The sequence below is a fragment of the Protopterus annectens genome, chromosome 2.part2 (genome assembly GCF_019279795.1).
Source record: "Protopterus annectens isolate FY-2018-M chromosome 2.part2, PAN1.0, whole genome shotgun sequence".
Classification (NCBI taxonomy): Eukaryota; Metazoa; Chordata; order Ceratodontiformes; family Protopteridae; genus Protopterus; species Protopterus annectens.
The window spans coordinates 733,768,104-733,792,745 of NC_056730.1; the positions used below are offsets into that span (position 1 = coordinate 733,768,104).

A 24,642-nucleotide genomic window follows, 5' to 3' on the forward strand; every position below is an offset into this window, starting at 1 on the left:
TAATGAATGTAGATGAGCAGCTCAGTAGGACCTTCTTTTGCTTTTTGCTTAATATAAAGTACTACAACTAATCCTATATAAGTAATCCCAGTGAATATAAACAATTACTTTTTCCCTTTGCTTTTACAGGGGGCAAGCCCCCCCTGCACCCCCCTTGTAGTCGGTTCTTGGAGTTGGTATATTCAAATAGCGGAGGGTGTAGGGGGCACAGCACCCCCACAAGGGGGTGCAAGGGGCTTGCCCCCTGCAAAAGCAAAGGGGAAAAAGTAATTGTTTATATTTACTGGGATCTTTTGTACAGTTGATGTAATACGGCGGTTTAGGATTACATGTAGTAGTTTGTCAATTTGGCGGTTGTATTCCAGCATTTGTTATGCTGAAACAGCTAAGCATACACACAACTGCGATTACTCATCAAAATGAATATTCATGCCAAGGAAGCCACTTAATTTTTGGTTATTCATAAGTACAGCAAGACGTCAACCAGCTTGGGCGGGGTTGGGACAGCACTTGCTACTGCGCATCTGGTGAGCCAGTACACTACAATATCGTCGGGAAATCTGTGTATACAGCCTATCTGGACTTAGCTAAGGCATTTAACACTATCCCCCACTCAGGCATCATTGACAAACTCACCCAACTAGGTTTCAACCCTTATATTGTTAGATGGTTTGCTAACTGGCTGACTGATAGAACTTATATTGTCAAAAAAAGGGAATTCACCCTCAACAGCATACCTGTAACCAGTGGTGTTCCACAGGGATCAGTCCTGTGACCTCTACTGTTTCGAATCTATTTTTCCAAAGTACAAGTAAAAACTAAATGTCTGCGAAAGTTTGTTGATGACTGCAAACTGGGAGCAGTCATAGAGTCTCCAAATGATGCCAACATCCTACAGGAGAGTCTTACACAAACAAATGATTGGTGTCAAAGTCATGGCCTTAAACTCAATGCAAAAAAAATGTATTATCATTCCTTTCGGTAAAAGTGATGTTCCTAACTGCTACATCAATAGCAACACCTTAAGTTATGTATTCAATGGTGAGAGACCTGGACACACAGGTTGACAAGAACCTTACCTTTGACCACCATGTCTCGATAGTGGTAAGAAGGGCATTCTATATTGCTCATCTCATAAGTAAAGGCATTGCCTCCAGAAAAAAAAAGACGTTATAACCTCCTTGTACTATTTCCTCATTCGCCCAATACTTAAGTACAACACCCTTTTTGGTATGTACCTTTCCATGCACCTGCAGCAACTAGAGAAATCACAAAAGTTCCTGACAAGGAATATTCAAGGTCTTCAGCATCTGTCTTATGGGGATCATCTGAAATCACTGTTACTTTATTCTGTTTCATACAGACTACTCAGAGGTGATCTCCCTAGAGCCATTAGCGTAATAACTTCCTATGATCCTATGCAGTGGTTTCTAAAAATACATGGACCTAACATTCTCTGGAGTATCAGTTTCCAGGTTGAGGCTTTCTTAAAAGGGAACTGCATTGATGGAGATAAGTTCAGCTGAACCAAAGTCTTCCCTTTTGTCCTCAGACCCCAAATCAATCTGTCAGCAAGACTTTGCTTGGAGAGCAGTTTTCAGGGGGGTAAATGTGAAAGGCCAGTAGAGTCATTCAGATGGACCAAAGCACATCAGTGTGAGAGAGGTTGGCTGTGATTCATGCTTTGAAGTATGTTCATCACATGTGGTCATTAATACTCAACTGTAGTATTGTCTGTAATCACTTCATGTGGTACGTAAACAAATAGGGAAGTACAAGGGTCATACCCCTATGCAGGCTGGGTATGATGACTTGGGAGGTAGCTCTACAGCATTCTTTAACCCCCCCAAGAATCTTATATTCCATCAGAGCAAAATGTTGTGGCAGACAAGCTGGGCAGGACCAGGACAGACCCTCACAAGTAGAAATCGAATAAGGGGTCTTCCAGGAACTGATCCAAATGTGGGGAACACCTCAAAATAGATCTATTCGCTTGTTTTCAAAACAGACAACTAAGCAAATTCTGCAAACAAGCATTTTCATTCCTGTGGACAGGAATGCTTCTTTATGCATTTCCACCCATTCTGCTGATACCCAGGATAATTTTGAAGGTTCAGGACTCCCCAAAAATATTGTGGATGACCCCTTTTGGCCCAGGCAACATTGGTTCTCTCTTCTTATGGAATTGGCCAGGGGCAATTACCATAAGCTTTCTTGCAGACTAGAACAAGAGAGGAGGTGGTCAATACACTGCAGTGTCAGTCAACTTCAGCTAATTGCCAGGAAAGTCTAATTGTTATACCTTTTAGACACATGAGGATGTGCAACACATACTGTAGGAAGCAAACAACTGCTGTTAGAAAGCCGTATTTTGGCACGTGGAAGATTTCTAGGTGTTGCTTAGCCAATGACCAAGGGCTCATTAAAAATTGTGTACCACTGGTGCTCAAATATGTGTGAGTTACTGTCATATGATCTCTCTTATTCTCCAATAACCATTCATCTTGTGGCCATTTCAGCAAGACTGTCCATGAATTTTCCATTTTCTTTATTTGTGGTAAAACAGTGTTTGAAGGGAGATCTACACCAATAGCCTCCTTGTAAACTGGTTGCTCATCACTGGTATCTCAGATTTGTGCTGGAAAAGTTGACTGTCATTTTTTTAACTTGTTTATCAAGCTGATTTAAGGTTCTTGACTTAGAAAACTGTACTCATCATTGGCCTTATATCTTCAAGAAGAATATCTGAATTGCAAGCTCTTATGGTGGGTGAACTGTACCATATGCAGCACAAAGATATGGTGCCATTAAGAACAAAACCTTTTATGCCCAAAGTGGTTTCAGTGTTTATTTTGAATCAAGCTGTCGATCTCCTGTTTTTTACCCACAACCTAAAAAACCAGGAAGAAAATATTCTATATACCCTGGCTGTGCATAGGCAACTCCTGTACTATCTTGACCCAAGTCCTTTAAAAATAGCTGATTGGCTGTTTATTATCATGGGACAAAAAAGGGACACCCTATGTCTAAACAGACAGTTTCCAGATGGTTGTCCTTAGCTATTACTTTTTGTTATGCTCACTATGGCAAATCCAATCCAAGCAATATCAAGGCACATTCTACTAGAGCATTGTCTTCATTGATGGCATACTGTAAAGGGATGGTTTCTAGAAGCATTCTAGAGGCAGGTACATGGTTCTCTGTACATATTTTTACAAGCCATTAAACTGGATTCCTTTACTAGGTCCATTTGAACTTTGATAGGACCATTCTCCAGGGGTTCCTAGATCAGTATCTTTCTTCCTTCCAGGTTGGATAGGCATTGGTAATCAATCAGTATAATGTAAACACTACTATAGCAGTGGGAATTAAGACCATAGTACAGTTGTGTAAGTCGCACTTGCCTGTAACTGGAGATTTTCAAATTCCTCACTGTGGTAATAGTTGCACTCACTCTCGTATATAGTAGTAGGTGGGATATAACGTGCGTTTTTAGTTTATACTTTATATACTTATTGTTGTCATGTTTTACAAGTTCAGGACTGGGTAGACTCTTCTCTTAGTATGAGCAAGAAAATCCTGAAGACAGATTCACTCTGACTACTGATTTCTCTCCTTGGGTCTAGCCAATCAGCAGTCCAAGTGAATGTGTGGAAGCCAGAGCTTTGTGAAGCTAGCAGCTTGCTGTATTCTGGGCAGTATACAACTCATACAGCTTAAAAGCTATACTGAAGCAGTGAAGAAATCAAATTTTCAGTGCTACTGGATAAGTGCAACTTGCACAGCTGTACATTCTGCCGCAATGATTCAGTAACTACGCAGATATTTATATTTTCCCAAGTTAAGAATGCCCTTTGGGAGTGAACTTCTTGTTTAGGCTTCTAGCATTGAGTGGTGCTATGTTTGTATTGTTTTAATTTTGATTAACTCTCTAAGTTAATTGAGGAAACAGACTTTGTCTGAAAAAGGCACTTTAAATGAAGAAAATTTACTGGCCAGTATATGGAAACCTTGAGGATAGAGATGCAGGCCACCCCTTGCAAAATAGCTAAGGTTGTTGGTCATCTTCTCTCAGGCTGAAATATTGGAAACACTTAGAATGACACCATTAGCTAAACCAATAATTGAAGTCCGTTATCTTTTGTTTTTACTGTGGCATCATTCTTGGCAGCGATAGGATACTGCTCAATACTAGTTGTACACCATTTTCAAATGCATTTTCTGAGAGCTTTGTCATGTCCCTCTTCATATGATTCAATGAGGTATATGGTTCAATTCATTCACTCCCATGTGCACAGTGACCTTGTCATGTGTACTTAAGGTGAAGGGACTTGTAGGCCCTAGTGACACTGTAGATCATGGCACCTGAGAGGCAGCTAACAGTCACTCTGTCTTTGCCCAGCTTGTTGAATGGTGCAACTCTCTGTCTGACTATGGAGTCACCTATGACTCAGACATTACCAGATGTACTGTTTTAGCCTTGCTACCTTAAGGGCTTCAGCCTGTCAGCTAAGTGACCTCATTTTTCTAATTGTGTTTACCGTACTGTCTTTTTGTTATGTTTGCCTGTTAGTGAGACACTGAGTGTCCTGTATAACAAACTTTCATCTTGAAGGCCTTTGTGGTTTAGGCAGGGACTTTTTAAATACCTAAGTGTAAGAAGGTTTATTTCTTTGACTAGGACGTGGTAGGCTTGGTTGCATGAGGTGGGTGTCAGAACTGACAACATGTTGGTTGTAGTATGCATTCTTGAAAGAGAGGTTGGCCTCAGCAAAATGGGGAATTGAATGTTTAAATGAGCTGTGACTGTATTTTTGATTTTTTTTTTTGTCTTCAGTCATTTAGTATACTGAGTTATTGTCATACTATTTGTGCATTGTGAAGCAGGTACATGAGGTTTAGATGATGGTTTATGTTAGAAAGATTCATTTCTGCTGGAAAGATTATTTTGGAAAGATTCTGTGCTGCTTGGATGCACTTGTGTGGGTGTGAAGCACATACAATGGTAATGGTGGCCGGGATAAACCAATATCAATTATGTATAGATGGAAATGCTGCAGAGTTTTAAGCATGTTTTGTATGCTAACACAGTTTTGTTTGTAAAAATTATAAGATTTGCCTAGGAGCTATAAATAAAATGCCTGACGGATGTCCAGAAGTAATATGACTGATATATGCTGCTTATTTGTGCTTCTTTTCTTAGTGATGTGAAGGTATTATGTGAAAGGCTAAGTACTGAACAGCTGTAAACATTTCATGATTTCTGTTTGTTACACCCAGCTAGCTTCTTGTATTTCCTTTGTTTCTGTACTTCGATGCAGAGTCGTTACATTGTAAATACTATCCTGGAGACCAGATGCATCTTTAACTACACTTTCTATGCATCAGAAACTGCTCACCACAGTCCATTGTACAGGAATTTGCAGTTTGTTGCTTCTGCAGTTTACCAGATATCAAAATAATCTTCGTTTTCTCTCTGTCTCTCTTTTCAGTGCCATTGGTCAATATGATAGAGCTATTAATGCTTATATGTCAACTACGCTTTCAGAGTTTGATGGTATTTGTGGGCTTGCATTGGCTTACTACAAAAAGGGGCTTTTTAAAGACAGCATCAAGGGTAAGTCTTACTAGTAAAAGGAAAAATACTTAGCATGCAAGTAGAAATGTGTTGCTCATAAACAGACTTTGTTGTGTACTAAGGGATTCAAGGTAAAAGGTGACTGCACTACTTATTTGTTTTTCAGTACAGGCCTAAATTTATAAACTTGTTTTTGTGTTGCAGAGCAGCATGTTTTCCATGACCTTTGCTGGAAATAGTGTAATAAATGGATTGAAACATTTATTTTTTTTTTCTCTTAGCAAAACTTTTTTCTTACTCTTTGTAGAATAACAGGTGTGGTGTACCTTTAAGAAGCATTTCCAAGATCTGTATGTACGTATAAATGGCAAGCATGTGTTAGCTTCAGTGCCATTTTGAAGGTGCTGCCAGAATGTTAACATCTATGTGCACAATAGCTAGTTTGTTTAGAAGTTAGTTACTTAACCTCATTTATGATGTGTTCGTATACAATAAAGCTGCTTGAACAAGAGCCCACGATGCTCGCCTGTTTTATCCTGACCTGGTGAGCGACGTGGTGTCAGAACCAGGATGGCAAAGACTGTTTTTCAGAGCCATGAGCTGCAGAGGTAATGGGGAAGGCAAACTAAAAGAACCGAGAGGAAAAACGGCCAGAAACCAGTCAAAGGTAAAGAGAACATACACAAATGATTTACTTATTAAAAGAGGTAAAATGGAGCATTACAAGTGCACAAAACACATTGTTAAGCAAATGAATAGTGCAGAAACGTTTATTAAGCAAACAAAAAACATAAAAGAGCTCATTTATCAAATGAAATGCTTGAAACTGAGTTAATTAATAAAACAAGCATCAGAAAAGTACATAATGGGTTCAGAATTATCTCAGAATTGCAAAACGAGCATGTTTAAAGTGAAACGAGCATGTTTGGAGTTAAAACGAACACAAGAAAATTTAATGGGCATGAACAGAGATTAAATGAGCAAAATGAATATAACAAAAGGGCATAAAGGGCACATTAAGAGATCCAATGAGCAAAACGACTATAATAGAAAGGGCAGAAAAGGGTTCATTGAGTATAAGTAAAGCAGAGGCGACTATGTATTTTGGCAAATTACTGTGTTTTGGTACAAATTGCTACTTCGTATTGATTGAAATCTTGAATAGCATATCTAGAGTTGTTTGAAGTATTTCAAAGTGTGTAAAAGTGTTTACAATGCATGCTTATTACTGTGCATTTATCCCAAAGAGTTTGTTGTGTGCAAGTGCAACTGTTTTGTGAATTACAGTCAAGTGCAACCATTTCAAAAGTTTCTTGTGCCTGGGTGTGTCTGTTTGCAAACTGCCACCATTAGACTGTCTCTTGCACTGTACAGAGGAGTTTGGCAAAGTACATCCATTTTGGTGTAATTACAATGTGCTGTGTACTGTTTATTCACAAAGTGCAATTACTTTGAGATAGCTTATTTGCAAGGTGCAATTACTTTGAGACAGTTTATTTGTAAAGTCCTGTTACTTCGCGATTGTATTCGCAAAGTATAGTTACTTCGAAATGTTTCTTGCCCTCAGTTTCTATTGCCCAGTTTATTCGCATTGTGCAGTTCGAATTGTTTCTTAAAATAATGTTAAATGACTTTGGCAGCAAAATGATGATAAATGGCTTTGGCATTAAAGCAATTAAAAATAAAGGCTCGTAATAATGATGATGAGTGACTTCAACATTAAAGCCATTACAAGATAAACAGCTTGTATAGAAAAGTAATTTCAAGACCAGTGATTTTTACAGTAAAGAGATTTCAAAATGTTACAGTGCCTAGGAAACTTACTTTATAAAATTCAGTTATACAAAGGCTCATTGTGTTCTTACAAGTACTGGCATAAATTTCAAGTACATGTATACGTGTATGTACAAGTGTGTGTGTTTGTACATATTTGCAACAGTCTTCACTGAGATGTATCAGTACGGCAGATGGATTTCGCAAGCCACAACCACTTGTGTTTGATCAGAATATTGCAGAGAACTGGAGAATGAGCAAAAATACAATATATTTATACAAGCAGCTTATTCTGATAAAGGTGCACATACAGGGCATTCATTGTGTTGAACCTAGCAGGGTCAGAAGCCTTTGAAAGGGAAATTTCATTTGTCTATGCACCAGCAGTGTATGGAGGTGAAGGAGAGACTCGTGTTGTTGTGCAGGCTGAATCAAGGGAAGACCCCGAGTGTTTAAATCACAAATTCAGGGAAATGTGTAAACCCCAGACTAATGTTACACTAGAGAGGCATTTGTTTTACACAAGAGATCAAAAGCAAGGGGAGTCTTTTGCAGCTTATATTACCGACCTGAGAAACAAGGCTAAAACGTGTGGTGATTTAAAGGATGAGTTAATAAAGGACAGACTCTTGTGTGGTATTGAATAATGCTGCTTTGAGAAGGATTTTGCTTCATGACAGTGATTTAATGCTGAGTAAAGCAATTGAGATTTGTCATATTCATGAAGTTACAGAAAGGCACACAAATATGCTTGTTTAGTGATAAGAGCATGGTTTCAGTAGGCTCCAGAGCGAATGTAGACAGCGTGCAACATGCGACAGTCAAAAGTAGGCCTAACCACGTGGCAACAACAGCCCTGCAGGACTTCTAGAAAAAACTCGTAGTCTTCTAGCACATTCCAAGACCAGTTCAGTTAAAGGAGCATGCTCAGTGCCGAACCAAGGGTACCTAGTGCAAAACAAACATTGCTCAGTACAGCATAAGAGTGAATCAGCAAAACTCAAATCACGCTTTATTGTAAACTGTTGCAATTGTGGTGCCAGCCATGAATTCAGAAGAGAAAACATATGGCCACCAATGTTACAAGTGTAAGAAATGGAACCATTTTGAAAGATTTTGTAAATTGAGTAAGCCGCACACAGTTACAAAGAAGGGTCACTTCAAAGAGGAAGTTAATCAAATAGACCTGCAACAGTCTTCTTTCTGTGTAGATGGTGTTTCAGTAATTGGTGAAAAGTGATGCAGTAGATTTATTGGCAAGAAATGAAATGTTTTGTACTGTCTGGATCAGTGGTAAATCCACCGAGCTTAAAGTAGACAGTGGTTCAAAGTGTAATGTCATGTCTGCAGATACTTTTGCAAGAGTCAGCTATGGTGAACCTCTAAGTGTGACTAGTGCGAAACTTGTTGCTTATGGAAGTGAAGAAATTCAAACCAAAGGCTTAGTAGTGCTTTCATGTTATGTGGCCAAGACCTGTTATAGCCTATTGTTCTATGTGGTTCGAAAACCTGTACAGTCATTATTGGATGTGAGAGACAGTTTGAAACTGAATCTGCTTTCTTTTACCAAAGAAGTTAATCAGATAAGCACCTGTCCTAGTTCCAACTTCACTAATACTGTTTTTTCAGAGTATGCTGATGTCTTCGATGACAAGTTGGACAAACTTCCAGCTGTGTATTCCTTGAAATTAGACCCAGAAATCAGTCCAGCGGTCAGACAACAAGAAGAGTTCCGATAGCTATGCAACACAAAGTCAAAGCTCAGTTGGATAAAATAGTGCAACAAGGTGTAATTTGTCCAGTTACAGAACCTACCAAATGGGTATCATCCATCATAGCAGTTCATAAAATAGGCTCAGATGAAATCAGAATATGCACTGACCAAAGAGATTTGAATAAAGCATTGAAGAGACCGCATCATCTCATGAGTACAGTTGAAGAGGTTGCGGCCTTAAAGAGGTTGCAGCATTGATACCGAATGCCACTGTTTTTTCTGTCGTAGATTCAAAGAGTTCATTTTGGCAAGTGATGCTTGATCGTAATTTTTCATTACTGACTACATTCAGTAACCCATTTGGAAGATGTAGATTCCTCAGGATGCCATTTGGAATAAATTCTGCAAGTGAAGTCTTTCAGCGTTCAATGGGGCAAATTTTGTCAGGTTATCCTTGTGCCATAATAGTAGATGAGATATTAGTCAAAGGCAATGGTGAATCTGAGCATGACAGAAATCTTAAGAGAGCTGTAGACAGAGCATGTGAAGTGCACTTAAAGCTCAATCGTCTGAAGTGCAAATTCAGACTACCAGACGTTACATGTGTAGGTCATTTGTTTACAAATATTGGCTTGAGACCACACCCGTCCAAGCAAGCAGCCATTCTTTAAATGCCAGCACCAGATAATGTGCAAGCTCTACAACATTTTCTTGGTATGCTCACTTACTTAGGCAAGTTTATACCAGACTTCAGTGAGTTGACCACGCCTTTGAAAGAGCTCACACATAAAAATGTTACTTGGTCATGGCTAGACCAGCATCAGAGAGCATTTGAAGTTCTTAAGCAGAAAATTGCTATCCCACCAACTTTAAGATACTGTGATGTCAACAATCTAGTAACTCTTTCCTCCAATGCTTTAAAATTTGGTTTAGGTGCAGTTATTCTTCATGAAGGCAAGGCTAGTAGCCTGCACATCTAGAACACTTACCCGACTGAGATGCAGTATGCTCAAATTGAGAGAGAACTTTTGGCAATAGTGTTTGCATGTTTCAAGTTTCATGATTATATCTATGGTCGAGAAATCTAGATTGAAACTGATCATCAACCTTTGGTTACTATTTTAAAGAAGCCGATGCAGTCAGCTCCAGTGAGATTACAAAGAATGATGCTTAAATTGCAAAAGTACAACTTCAGAATGGTCTATACGAAAGGCAAACTTCTTTATCTGGCTGATACCTTATCCAGATCGCTCAGAAATACAATGGAACAGCTTGATGCAGAGAATTTTGAATTTGATCACATGGAAGTGTGTAATTTTTCTACCACAAGACTTGCAGAGCCAAGAGATCTTGCAATGACAGTTTTGCAGAAGCTCAATCACTCATCATCTGTGTTGGATAGCCGTCAAAGCAGTCTAGCATACCACCAGAAGTGCAGTCCTACTTTCCTTACAAAGATGAGTTATTGATGGAATATGGCATTATTTTCAAAGGTACTAAAATTGTTTTTCCTGCTTCCTTACAACAAGAATATGTCCAGATTTTGCACTGTGGTCACCTGGGTTCTTAATCTACAAAGAGAAGGGTGGGAGGACTAGTATTTTGGACTTCTCTGGCGAAAGACAGTAATAGAGTACTTGCTTCCGGTTCAGTGTGTAATGGTATTAAAGCGCATTTGCAAAGAGAGCCACTTAGCCAAGTCAAATTCCTGATCTACCTTGGTCAATTGTAGCTACTGACATATTCAAGTGGAACAATCAACATCACTTAGTATTGGTAGACTCTTATTTAGATTGGTTTGAGATCAATCTACTACCTAATCTCACTGCTACTACAGTCATTACTAAGTTGAAATGCCATGGCAGTCCAGAGAAATTAATCTCTGACAATGGTACACAATTCACCAGTCAATTGTTTCAGAAATTTGCCAGAGAATGGGACTTCGTGTGTGTTACTAGTAGTCCATAGTCCAAAATATCCACAATCAAGTGGACTTGCTGAACATGCTGTACAGAATGCAAAGCAATTACTTGAGAAGTCAAAGCATAATAATACTGATTTTTTTTTTTAATTTACTCAATCTCAGAAACATACCCTGTGACGATATACTTGGCTCACCTGCTCGCAGACTTCTGTCAAGCAAACCAGAACAACATTGCCTATCAGTTCTAGTTTATTGAGGCCTAAAGCTAAGAACAACCAAGCAATCAAAGGTCAATTATCTAGAAAGTGTTCTTTCCAAAAGTCCAGATATGACAAGTTGAGCAGATTTCTTCGTCCATTGGAAAGAGCAGAGAAAGTGAGGATACAAATGGCAAAAGGTTTCTACCAGATTTTGTGCATAGCTGAGATCCTATTTTTTTTTAAATCCGAGGGTGTGGAGTACAGGAGAAATCATAGACGTCTTCTTCCTGTAGCAGAACCGATATTGCACCATTGTACCTGTGATAAAGGCTCTTAACTGTCAGAGCAATCCAGATGATATTCCTGTTCCAGAACGTGTCTTGATTCCTGATACTGTTCCGGCAAATTATTCCAGTGTTCCTAAGATTGAACAGTCAGCAGAGACAATCCCAGTTGCTAAACCAGATCACAAATTTTATGTCACACGATATGGTCGCATTTCAAAGCCTAGTGAGAAATACACAGCAACTTGGACATAGTTGTATATATGTATCTAGCTTTGTATAATTGCATGATGGAAATCATTTCTGTGTAAATTGCACATTCATTAATATCAGCGATAATGCCCAACTCATTTTCTCAAAGAGGGAGGATGTAGAATAACAGGTGTGCATTTCCAAGATCTTGTGTGTGCACATAAATACCAAGCATGTGTTCGCTTCAGTGTCATTTTGAAGGGGCAGCCAGTGTGTTAACATCTGTGCGCATGACAGATGGTTTGTTTATAAGTTAATTTAACCTAATTTATGATGATGTATGCAATAAAGCTGCTTGATCAAGAGCCCACAATGCTCGCTTGTGTTACCTTGACCTGGCGAGCAACACTTTTCAAGTTGCTACATGCAACTTAAACTGCTTCACCGTCTCTGAGTGATCATTTACTGACTGTTACGTCTGGCTTTGATTATAGTGTGCAGGTTGTCTCTTAATTGCTCAGTAGAGATCCAGTATCTTCCTTACAGTTTTGTATTGTTTTATTTTTTAACCCAAAGTATTGGAGTTTAAGGTAACAAACAAATCTAATGGCTCTTGTGTGATTCATTACACAGCTGCCCTTCTCTTTTGTTCCTGTTTATTTGTCTTCTGGGTTTTTACAGACTTTCAGAGAATTTTGCCCTTTATCTACTTAAAAGCAGTACATCGGAATCCTGATTCTCTTTGCTTATTACTGTTAGGTTACATCCATTCCTACAGTTTGTTTGGTATGGTACACAGTAACTGTGTCTCTGCTCTATGAGACCTACCCTCTGCAATTTCTGTACCTGTCTTCACTAACTCTCCTTTGTGGGTCATTAGTCAGATTTATCCTCTCTGGCAATTTCAATGTAGTGGCAACTCTACACTACACTAAAGCCTGTTTAATTGACAGACCATTTTGTCAAATTTTAAAAACTTCCCTGAAAGCTGTGTGACTTTAGAAGATGTTAAGTATAAAAATACAGCCCCTTGTAGTTTGGTATGGGAGAGTGGAGAGCTTGCCCCCCCCCACACACACACACACACACACACACTTCATCTTGAGCTGTAAAGTACCTTTTTTTTTTTTTTTTTTTTTTGTAATTTGTGAAATTCAACAGAATGGTTCAGCAAAATACACTTCAGTGAACTGCCTCGCATCCCAGTTAAACACTTTTTTTTTTTTACTTGAAAGAGTCTGCACTTAGTAGGGAACACAACCTTTGCCAGCACAAACTGTAAAGCTATTGCAAATATATGACCATTTCTAGTCCCTGAGGTTTTGGTTCTTTGTCTGACACTCATACAGTCTGGATTTTTATCCTTGCAACTGCTGGTGAGATATTCCTAATGTTAATTTGAATCTAGATTCCTGGCATCTTTAGTGAAAAGTTCTGAGGTTGGCAGCTAAAAGTGGGTCTTCAGATAGTCCTGTAAGACTGGTGACAGGGTAAGGCCATCAATAGCATTTTGTACTACCTGGGAGAGGAACACAAAGTAAACCACTACCATAAGTACCAAGAGTTCAAGCCACAGAAAAGTGAGAAATTCCTGATATGTTTCACAACCATGAAGGGGGGAAATTGATAGATTTATTTCCTTATCACAGTTGCAGTTTTACTCTTGGGATATCCTAAGAGTAGCGGACATCCAGCCAGCATGCCAAAGCCTTTACACCTTCCAAGCGTCGTACTTCAGATATATGTTCTACATCCAAAGTTTAAGGTATGTAAATGATGTGCATATGCCTAATCCTCAGATCTTTGCCACCAGTCAGTACTCTTGCTCTGAACTTGGTCTGTATGCCATTCAGAGAGTTGGTTCATCATCTGAGCCTTCTAAAGATAAGAGCCCCATTGGAGTTCCTTTCTTTCTTTTTTCCTTCTACTTTGTTTTCATGTCATCCAGGAAGGGAAAATGTGGATGGGTGATTCCCCATAAAAATAGACACAAAAAAATCCCTTTTTTATTTGGTGCTACACACAGTGTGAAAATTTTCAGGTGTTTGCCCCTAAGACACACTGCAGTTATCTGTCACCCCCCCCCCCCATTTATTTAGAAAAAAGACATTTGAAGCTTTTGGCTCAGGGTACCATGGTCGAGTCAAATCTGCCTGCCACAAAGTTCTGCCACCACTTAAGAAAAATGCCAAAAAGACATGTAGTGATCTGCTGCTGTCCAGCCTCCACTAGACTTGTCTATTGGGTTGGATGAAGAACTTGAGAACCATCCAGTGCTAATGTCCGTTCCCTTTGTTGTGACCCAGTTTGAGGCCGACACTGAGCTCTCTACCCCCACATCTGCCGAATCTTTGAATATGTCTGGTGCAGATGTAGAGGGGGAATCACAGCTGATTTTATCTAAGGGGCATAGGAGGTTTCCCCAAATATTAATTTAGGGAAGCAATGCCTCATACCCTCCAAGTCTAGACAGGGGTCTGAACCTCCTAGATTTGTTAAAGCAGATGTTCCTTTAACAATGAAATAAAAAACAAAGCTTCCCCGGTCTTCTACTCCTTCTAAATGCTAGGGATTGTTTTTGGTGAAGATTCTTTGGAATACTCCACCCAGATACACACTCCTGTCACAGTGGGGTCTGATAAAGAAGATTCTCTGACCCCCTGATTCTCCTTTCGAAGAATTGTATTTTGGGGACAGAGTGGTCCACATGATGGAAGACCTTGTGGGACTGTTCCTTGGTTTCTGATGTTAAAAAGAAATATTATGAACTGTTGCAAATGAACCTGCCCAGACCTTCTGCAGTCCTTCCTGTTTTGGCTACCCCTTTCAATACATTTTCTGCAACTTCTCAGGCTCCTAACTCTCAAACTCCAGCCCCTAAGAAGCCAGACAGATTTTATAACGTTCTTGATGATCACAGTTTTTTTGTACAAAAGTCCTTCCTATGATCCTGCTGTTTCTATGTCCACAGATAAGCCATCCAACCTGCTGTTCTCTACCAGACTTTACCTTCTGACAAGCACAGGCACGCTATGGAGAGGTATGGGAAAAAAATGTATACTTCTACTACTTTGGCCTTCAGGACCATTAATTGTCAGACATACATGATTATTAGATACGTCCTGGCTCTTCTGTCTCAACTTGGAGGGATTTTGACTGATGTGCCTCATTCCAACAGTAAGATTTCTGCCCTTTCTCTTTTGAGTTGTGCCTCTCAGGTGGCTCCCCATCCCATTAAATGCAGTTATGGTGCTTTTGATGCCTCTTCTAGGGCTGTTGCATATGTGGATCTGTTATGAGGAGACGATCTTGGTTGAGCCTTTGTCTTACTTGACATTTAGGTCAAAGGTTTAGATTTCCCCTTAGACAACCAGAATCTCATTGGTACTGCTGCTGCAGAATTTTTAAAACTCTTTAGGATAAGGGTGAGATTATGCAAAACCTGAAGCAAATCTTTGTTTCCCCTGTCCTTAAGTTCCAGAAGAAATATTCATGTAAACCTTTTGTCCATAGGCAGCCTAGGCAGCTTGCTAGGAGCAAGAAGTTTCCTAAGCATATCTTCCCAGACTAACCTTGTCAGAGTTCTAGGGGCCAACAGCCTTCTTTTCCTGACAAATCTGCCTCTATCTGACATCCAACCTGCCATCCCTCTTGGCCACATTACTCTGGCCTTCAGGCTGACTCTTTCTTTACCTTTTTGGAAACAGACAATCATAGATGCCTGAGTTCTCTCCGATATCCAAAGTGGTTATTTTATGGCTTGGAAGTCCTTTCCTCCATTCTCTGGCCTTCCTCAGCCACCTCCTTGCCAGATCCCTCGTTTTCCTATGGTTCTGCAGGATGTGCTGGAACAGGGAACCATCCATCCTGTCCCCTTGTCTCACCAGGAAACAGTTTTTTATTCCAGAGGATTTCTGTCCCTGGAATGAGGGGTCATGGAGGCCCTTCTAGACCTGTCTTTTCTCAACACCTTTCTCAAGGTCCCTTCTTTCAGGATGTTCTTGTCAGACACTTTTCCCCTCTGTTGCTTCTTCAAGCCTTTATATTCCTGTTCATCTCTTCAGCAAGTTTTTATGTTTCTCTGTTTCTTCCTCTCATTATCAGTTTTCTCCTTTGCCTTTTGGCCTTTCTACAGCTCCAAGGTCTTTACCAAATATATGTCTCCTGTAGTAGCTTTCTGCAGACTTCAGAGAATTCATGTGTTCCTTTATTTGGACCATCTGTTAATTCAAGCCCTGTTTCAGCAGCTCCTGCTTCAGAATTTACAATTCACTATGCTTTGTCTTTGCAGTATGGAGCTCACTGTTAATCTCAAAAAGTCTGTGTTGACTCCTTCTCAGGACAAAGTGTTTTGGGGTTGTAGGATTCAGACCATTCTATTGTTGGCTTGTCTCCTGCCTCCCAAGGTCCTCTCTTTGATTGCTTTTTTGCAGTCTCTCCTTCCTCTTTCAGTCCTTCCTGCAAGGGAGCTTCTTCGAGCTCAGGGGTGTACAGCATCTACCGTTCCCATGGTTCCTTTTGTCAAACTTCACATAAGGAAATTTCAGTGGTATTGCACCCTAATGATACCTCCAGGTGTTTCTGCAGTTACATCCTACTGACACCTCTAGGTGTCAAATATTGTTTGTCCATATTTGCATTAATAATTCCAAAACCATGCTACATATGACACATTAAAATATTTAATCTTAAAGTTTATACAGTGGCAAATGCAACTGCATTGATGTTTGACCTCTGTGTAGCGTAGGTAAAGAGAGATTAATTGTTCATATAATATTTATTTATATGGTCATAAATTTAATGTTTCTCAAAATATCTTGACAAACAAGTTGCACAGATAGAACTGCTTAGCCTCATATGAAAGCTCTCAGCCGAATGAACAAATTGCTGCTGACAGTGTGCATGTAACTTGAGTGGTTGCTGAGATATTGTAAATTGTTTACAAAATATTACAAACGTAATAGTTACTGTGTTTGCTGTGACTTCTAAAATCCATTTTAAGACCTAGAATCTAAAGAATACTACCACTATAAAAAAGAGTTTGTGCTGAAGAGTTTGACATTTACATTTCTTTAGTAAGCCCTATGGTCCCAGAGATAAGAACATTTGCTTGAAGTGAGGACATAATTTGATTTCATCAAAAAACTTAGACTCGGCTTATTAGAAGTTACCATGCAAACTTGCAGAGCACCATTGGAGAGAATTTAAGACTGGCTTCAGCACTGCCACTTTCTGAAGTATCTGGTTCCTCTCTTACATTGTTTCAAGCTCAAGGTGGAGCTTCCATATTTCCTTAAACCCATGTCTGCCTTTTAAGTTTCCCCTTTCTACTCAGGAGCTGTACATGATGCTTCCAGTCTTGGTTGAGGAGCCTGCCAAAGGTCCTGCACTGGATCATGTGGAACATACTCAAAATCTTGCTAGTGACTCCCTTTTGTCCCAGACAGCACTGGGTTCCCCCTTTTGTTTCATCTGGCCAGGGCAATCATCTCATGTTGTTTCCTCACAGGATGGATCTTCTCATGCAAGACAAAGGATCTCTTATTCACCCTCACTTGTCCACCCTTCAGTTGACACTTTGGGTCATCCAGTTTTGATTCCTTTTAGGCACCAATATTTTGAAGATGTGCTTCTGGTTTTGAATGGGGCCAGAAAACCCACTACTGAAAAAATCATATATGACTAAATTAGAGATTTTCTATTTGGCGTCTTAAGCATGACCTGGCCTCTTTTTCTGCTGAGGTTCCTACATTCCTTTCTTATTTGTGCGAGTTGCACAGTTCTGATTTGGCATAGTCATGTATTTTCATTTGTCAGGCCTTTCATCTCGTCTGACTCTGACTCCACCGTTGGCTTCTAGTTTTGAAGTCAAATCATTTTAAATGCATCTATCACATTTGGCTTCCAAGAAAGCCTATTCCTTCTTCTTGAGACCTTAATTTTGTTCTTGAGGAAATTACTTGGAATCCTTTTGAACCTGCAGTTTCTTCTTCCGTACAACATTGTATTTGGAAAACTGTATTGTTGGTGGCTCTTACTTCTGCCAGGAGGGTCTCTGAACTTCAAGTAGTCATGGTGATTCCTCCTTTTTTGCTGTTTCTCATGGACAGTGTCTTCACACCAGTCCTTCTTTAGTGCGCAAGGTGATTAATCATTTGTCATTGAATCAGTCCATTCAGCTTCCTTTTTTCCCCTTTTCCACAGAGCACTAGAGAGGGTTCTTCACTTCTTGGATTTACATAGACAGCTCGGAAATTACTTGCACAAAACAAAACATATCAAGAAATCTGAGCAACTTTTTGTTTTCTTTCATGTCAGGAAATTGTGTTTGTCGGTATCCATGCAGACCATCTCCTCTTCAATTTCTAAGGTTTTTTTTTTTTGCTCTTCTTTTTATGGTAAACAGTTTTCCTCTTCTGTTTTTGCTCATTCTACAAGTGAAGTGACCTCTTCTAGTGCTTTTTTCAAGGGTCTGGGTACTAGATCCATCTTGGAAGCTGTTTCTTTGTTTTCTGTTCTAACTGTTATCAAATATTATAAGTTGGATCTCATTTTTAGGGTCAGGACAGGCTTTGCCAGGGCCATCCTTCATTGGTTTTTGGAGAGCTTTTCTTTGCCTTCCTCCTCCCGTATTTTTCAGTAACTTCTGTACTCTTCTAGGAATACTGCAACAGTGATAAGGAAGGATACAATACAGTTGTGTAAGAGCTTACCATAACAGTAGATGTCCTATTTTTCACTGTTGCAATATTCTATCTCTCCCTTCTGCCTCTTGTTACTTTCTGTTGCCCTCTTTTTGGCGTTGCCTTCCTTCTAGCTGAGGGGTCTTCTAACATCCTTTTCACCTTCTTCCCTTCCTGGATGTATAAGTTATTGCTTTTCCCTGGGGTCACTGTGATTCTTCTGGGGCACTTCAGTTCTGAGTATTAGGCGTCTGTATGTCACGTATGTATCTTATGTTTTGCAAGTAGGGCATAAGTCTGATGTACGACACCTGGAAGTTGTAAAAGGTTTGGTATACTGGCCGGACATTTGGCTATTCTCAGCAGGATATCCCAAGAGTCAAGAATCCTGCAACAGTGGGAAGTAGGAAATCTACTGTTAAGATCTTGGACAATTGTATTTTCCTTGCACAAGGATCTGTGGGAAGGTTTGTGCAAGTGCACCATCACAAGAACCAGTAATCAGGGTGGATTGTGGCTTAGCCTTCCTAGTAGAACATACGTCTCAAAAAAGGCCCTCCAGTCCTCACGGTGTTGAGCTTTTCTTTTTTTTGCTGGATGACCTTCTTCCTGGAGGGTGGTGCATCATTTCTACCATTTACCTAGTGTGTAAACACCACCTGTCCCTTGACTTATCAACCAATGGTTGTGGCTTACTGATTTGTTCCTAGGTGTTGGCCTTTTGAGTCACTTGGTCACAGATCAGCAGTACTCTCTTGGGATGAACAGTATTCAGTAACTGAGGATGTTATGTTGTCCTATCTCGCCTTCATTCTTGATGGTTGGGTTCAGAACCGAGCATCAGTTCTGACTCGAGCTAATACTAAAGCTCGAGAGCTTTTTACTGGTCAAGGCTACACCCTATCGCATGATGCTTGGCGACAGTTCCCAAGATCTCATTTGCCGCTTTGCTGGTTCGGGATTGCTTTTCCTCTGGCTCTGCCCAAGTCTTTACTGTTTTACTTTCACTGAATATTTTGCTATTTTTTTAGTGCATAACCTTTAATGTCTATAGTTTAGGGTAGAACAGTTTGTGTTTTGATAGTCTAGCATTCCCTTTTTGTTGTGTATTGTCACTGGTTGTAGCTTGTTGTGTGGGCCATCGTTTCTCATGGGCTTCTTACTCCCTATCCCATCTAGCTTTAAGCTGTCCTGAATTAATCCGTTTGACTTGGAGGATTCTTTTTTGTCCCCTTTGTTTTTAGCTCTTAATAGTTAGAGAGCTTTCCTTCCCCCTTTCTACTTCCTTCACTGAGGTTTCGTTGTTTCAGTTAGAGATGTCTCCTCTGGCTAAAGGATATCGTTGTTTAACTTGGAGACCTTCTCATCTAGTGTTATTTTTATTTGCTCCCCCTAAATATATATATAAACCTTTGCTGTGTGTTATGTTTTTTTTCCTTCTGCCTTTCAGGGTACTGGTTAAGTGTATTGTCGCCATTTACTTATCCCTTTGGTTGTCTAATTAGTGAAGTATGTCTAAGGATACTGGTAAGGAAGCCAAGCAGTCTGACTTTAAAAAGTGTGACACACAGAAGATGTCACTTACTGATAGCCACACTAGCTGTGTATATTGCTTAGGTGCAGTTCATCTGCAGGACTCCTGCTCCATCTGTCATGGATTCAGTCCCAGGGTCTTGCAGAAATGTAAAAATAAGTTTATTCTAAGGGGTCTACTCAAGGGACTGTGTGATGGGACTATGGAAGGGAATCATCCCTCTAAATCTTCATCTGACAAGTCTTCCAAAAAATCATCTTCTTCGGCTCCAGATTCTGAGCCGACCAAGAAGCCTGAAAAACATACAATTTCGGACCAAAAGGCTGTCAGGCCTGATGAGATAACTATTCCATCGATTCCATCAGCTTTATCGGAACCGATTTGGAGCCAAAAAAGGAGCCGGTCCCCGACTTTGGAACAGGTCTACTCAGTGCCCTAGTCACCCCTTTTGCAATCGCTGGCTGGTAGTCATAAGTCTTCCACATTCTCCTCTCGATACTCCAGGTGTCTCTCAGACGACTATGTCGGGTGGGTGATCAAGAGGTTGCTTCGGACACCAGCCTTAGCCAAAATCCTCTTGACTCTAGCCCAGATGGAAGTGGAGCCAACGCCTATACCTGCCTTGTCTTTTGTTCCTCCTCCGACTCGGACGAGCTCGGAGCTGGAGTGCCTGGAGGTCCTTGCGGTGGAACCTTCGGGTCCAAAACCGACATCTGGTGTCTTGACCCCAGCTTCTTCTCCAACTTCTTCGATGCTATCTTCTCTCGAAGGGTCTGGGAGCCGACACTCCCTCGTCAGGTCCGGAGAGGAGAGTCTGATCAGACCCTTGTTGGATCCAACTCTTACTCTAGGGGCTTCGGCACAGGTGAGTTCATCTCCCACATCTGCCTCGGTACCATACTCCTTGGCATGGGGGAGGTCTCCAGGCTTTTCTGAGTCGGGGGCTCTCTTGGGTCAGGATCGCAATGCCTTCGAGGTTATGATGTGCGTACTGTCTCCCCAGACTGCTCCACCCTTGACTTCAGCTACTCTTCCCCAAAAAGGATCGGTGTCGACCTCTGTACCATCCCTCCAGCTCAAGCATAGAGAGCCAATGCCCCAGGATGCTCCAAAGGGCGACCCACTCTCTTTTGAAACCTCCCCAGATTATCACTCTGAAGAGAACTTGTAAGAGGAAACATTTAGACTCCCCTGAGTCTGTCACGTCAGATACGGACTTAGAGGATTCAGAAGAGTCCCTATGGTCACCCTCTGAGGATGTCTCCTTTTCAGACATCTTAGAGATCCTGAAGCAGAGAGGTGGCTGGAAGACCCTTTCTCCTTCTGAAGATGAGTCTGTATACCTGGAGGCATTTGGATCTCGACCCTTCACCTCTTGGGTGTCTCCACCTTTTGACCAACTCCTTGTTGTAGTCAGTCAAAAGGTGTGGGGCTCTCCAGAATCCATGGAACCTGTTCCGAGTAGGCCCAACAAGTTTATTACTGCCCTGGACATTAAGCAATTCTTAAACAAAGGTGTCCCAGTAGATGCTATAGTGGTGGCAGTGGCCACCAAGAAGGAATTAGCTGAAACTTCATCTGTCCATCCGGCGAATAAGGAGTCTCGAACGATGGACAGAAATGGGAAGCGTATGTTCTCTTCAGTGGCCTTTACTCTTAGATCACTGAACTATTTATTCTGTTTTACCCAACTTCAGAGGGATCTCTTGAAAGAGCTAGAAGATACTCTCCAGGGTGCTACAGCTGCAGGGGTACCGGACAAGGTAAACTCTCAGCTTGCGACTCTAAATTCTATAGTAAACTCTTCCATGTGCCTCATCTTCTATGCAGTCAATGAAGTGAGTAGGGCAGCAGGCACAGGAATAGCCCTGAGGTGACATTCCTGGATGCGCCTTTGCGAGTTTGCTGAACCCTTTAAGTCTTCCTTTATAAATGCCCCTTTTGACGGCTCATCTTTGTTCGGGCCAAAGGTTAAAGAGACTCTTACCAGGTGCGAACAAAAAGGCAAAACTCTGTCTGCCATGGGAGTACGTTTTTCCATTCCTACCAGGCCTTATCCCAAAGCCAGAATGGCGGAAAAATGTGGTTCCAAAAATCCCAAAGAGCTTCGCCAGACACACTTGGTGAATTTTCCCCCAGAGGCAGAGGGGGAAGTAATAATGGAAGACGCCGTGCTCGCGGCAGAGGGGGTCTGCAGAACCAGGACAACAGAGATACGTTCTCTGGCAAGCCCTTCCAATGCTCCTGAAAGGAGGTCTGCCTGTCCACCTCTGGAAGCAGTCGGGGGCAGATTATCACTGTACGCAAAGGCCTGGCTCAATATCACTCAAAACAACTGGGTACGGTCGATTACATCCAGGGGATACAACATACCCTTCTCTTCTCCACCCCATCCATCAAGATCAATCCCAGACATCCCACCTGGTCAAAGGGGTCAAGCAACCCTAGAAATTCAAAAGTTCCTAGAAAAAGTAGTCACCCAAAAAGTTCCCGCAGATCAAATCAAATCTGGGACTTACTCAAGGTTATCTTTAGTTCCAAAGAAGACGACTGGAGAACATTCTTGGATCTCAGCAAGCTAAACAAGTCCCTAAAAAAAAGCAAAGTTCCAGATGGTGACACTGCAGTCTACACTACTTTTTTGGGACGAGACAATTGGATGTGCTCAGTAGATCTTCAGGATGCGTACTACCATATAAAGATGGACAGGAGATCCAGGAGATCTCTATGCTTCCGGCTGGGAGCCAGTAATTACCAATTCAGAGCTCTGCCGTTTGGTCTCACTACAGCCCCCAGAGTGTTTACCAAATGCATGGCAGTAGTCATGGCTCACCTGAGGCGTATAGGATTCTGGGTGTTTCTGTACTTGGACGACTGTATCCTGATCGCCACCACAGAGCATCTACTAACCAAGGCAAGGGACACCACCATTCATCTCTGCTCAGAGCTAGGTATTGCCATAAATTTAAAATAATCTGCCTTGTTGCCTTCACAGCATATTACCTTCATAGGGGCAGACTTAAAACACAAAAGAAATGGTAGCAAAACTGCCTCATGACAGGGTGCAAACACTACGTCATCAGATATCAATCTTGCTCAGGAGGAGGAAAGTGCAGGCAAAGTTTGTTCTCGAGGTTCTGGGTTTAGTGGCAGCTGCAATAACTTTAGTTTCACCTCTGAGTCTACACATGAGGGTATTATAGTGGCTACTCTTTGCTCAATGGTCCATGCAGGAGTTACCCATATCACACAAGATCCTCATTACAGACACTTGCAAGACGGACCTATGATGGTGGCTTCAGTCCACATAGATAACTGTAGGCAGACCATTTGTTCTCCCCCATCCAGTTGCTGCAGTGACCATGGATGCTTCCCAGATAGAGTGGGGGGGGGCATTATCTGGGACAGACTGTCCAAGGGACTTGTCAAGAACACGAATACCACTTGCACATAAATGTACTGGAGATGAGAGGGGTGCTTCTGGCGTTGCAAGCATTCCAGAGCTCTCTTCCTACAGGCATGATTGTGATACAGATAGACAATATGTCCGTGGTGTGGTACATCAACAAACAAGGCAGAACCAGATCCTACCCTCTGCGTCGAAAGGCTCAGAGAGTATGGCAATGGGCATTTTCCTCTCAATGTTTTCTAACTGGACCATACATTCCAGGTAAATCCAACGTGATAGCTGACAGATTAAGCCATGCAATTCTTATGCCTCACGAGTGGTCCATGAAACAGTAAATTGTAAACCAAATTTTTTGCAAGTGGGGCCAGCCTTGCTGCGACTTCTCTGCCACGTTCATAGCTCCAAATGCAACACCTACCTTGCCCTAATCCCCCCCCCCCGGGGGGGGTCACCAAGGGATGCACTTGTTCACGATTGGCCTCTGGGACTTTTTTTATGCCTTTCCCCCATTTCCATTAATACCCTAAGTTCTACAGAAAGCCAAATTGTTGAGTCACAAACTAATTGTCATCGCTCCATACTGGCCTCATCAAATCTGTTTCCCCTTCCTATGGCCCCTTCTCCAGGAGGAGCCTTGGATTCTGGACCCGATGCTGGATCTTCTGACCCATCAGTCAGGAACGCTCCATCCAAACCCTCAAGCTGACAGCTTGGTTGCTCCAGTTCCCATCTTAGCCAGGCTTCCAAATATCTCCCCAGCAGTGCAACAAATTCTGGTTTCTTCTCATAAGACTGCAACTAGAAAGCTGTATGCTAGCAAATGGAAAAGGTTTTCTTGTTGGGCTTCCAAGTATCACATAGATCCCTTCACATCCCAGGTGACCACAATTCTAGATTTCTTAGAAGAGGTTTTCAATCAAGGTGCAGCAGCAGCTACTATATCGAGTGCAATTAGCTGCCATGTCTAACTACCGTGTAGGAGACATGGGATCAAAAATAATGTCTCAAAGATTATGCAAAACCTTTCTGAGAGGTACATTCCTATTAAGACCTCCAATAAGAGAACCACCACCTCCCTGGGATCTGAGTTTGGTATTGACTACTCTAATTCTCCCGCCATTCGGGCCAGCCTCCTCTTGCCCACTAAAGTTCCTTACATGGAAGACAATCTTTTTGACAGCCATTGCTTCGGCTAGGAGAGTTTCAGAACTACAAGCTCAGTCTGTTCGTCTTCCCTATTTAGTTTTCCACAAAGACAGAGTATCCCTTAGAGCAAATCCTTCCTTTCTGCCCAAAGTTTGTTTTGAGACCAACTTGAATCAATCCATTTACCTGCCTGTCTTTTTTCCCA

At 41.3% G+C, this 24,642-nt stretch overlaps 1 protein-coding gene across 1 annotated transcript in view; it reads left to right on the forward strand.

Moving 5' to 3' along the window:
- TTC37 (tetratricopeptide repeat domain 37) overlaps positions 1–24,642 on the forward strand; it is a 2,356,248-nt gene that overhangs the window by 1,716,335 nt on the left and 615,271 nt on the right. Inside the window, exon 29 of the mRNA XM_044064132.1 lies at positions 5,493–5,617. Coding sequence (XP_043920067.1) covers positions 5,493–5,617 — 125 coding nt within the window. The remainder of the gene's footprint in view (positions 1–5,492; positions 5,618–24,642) is intronic.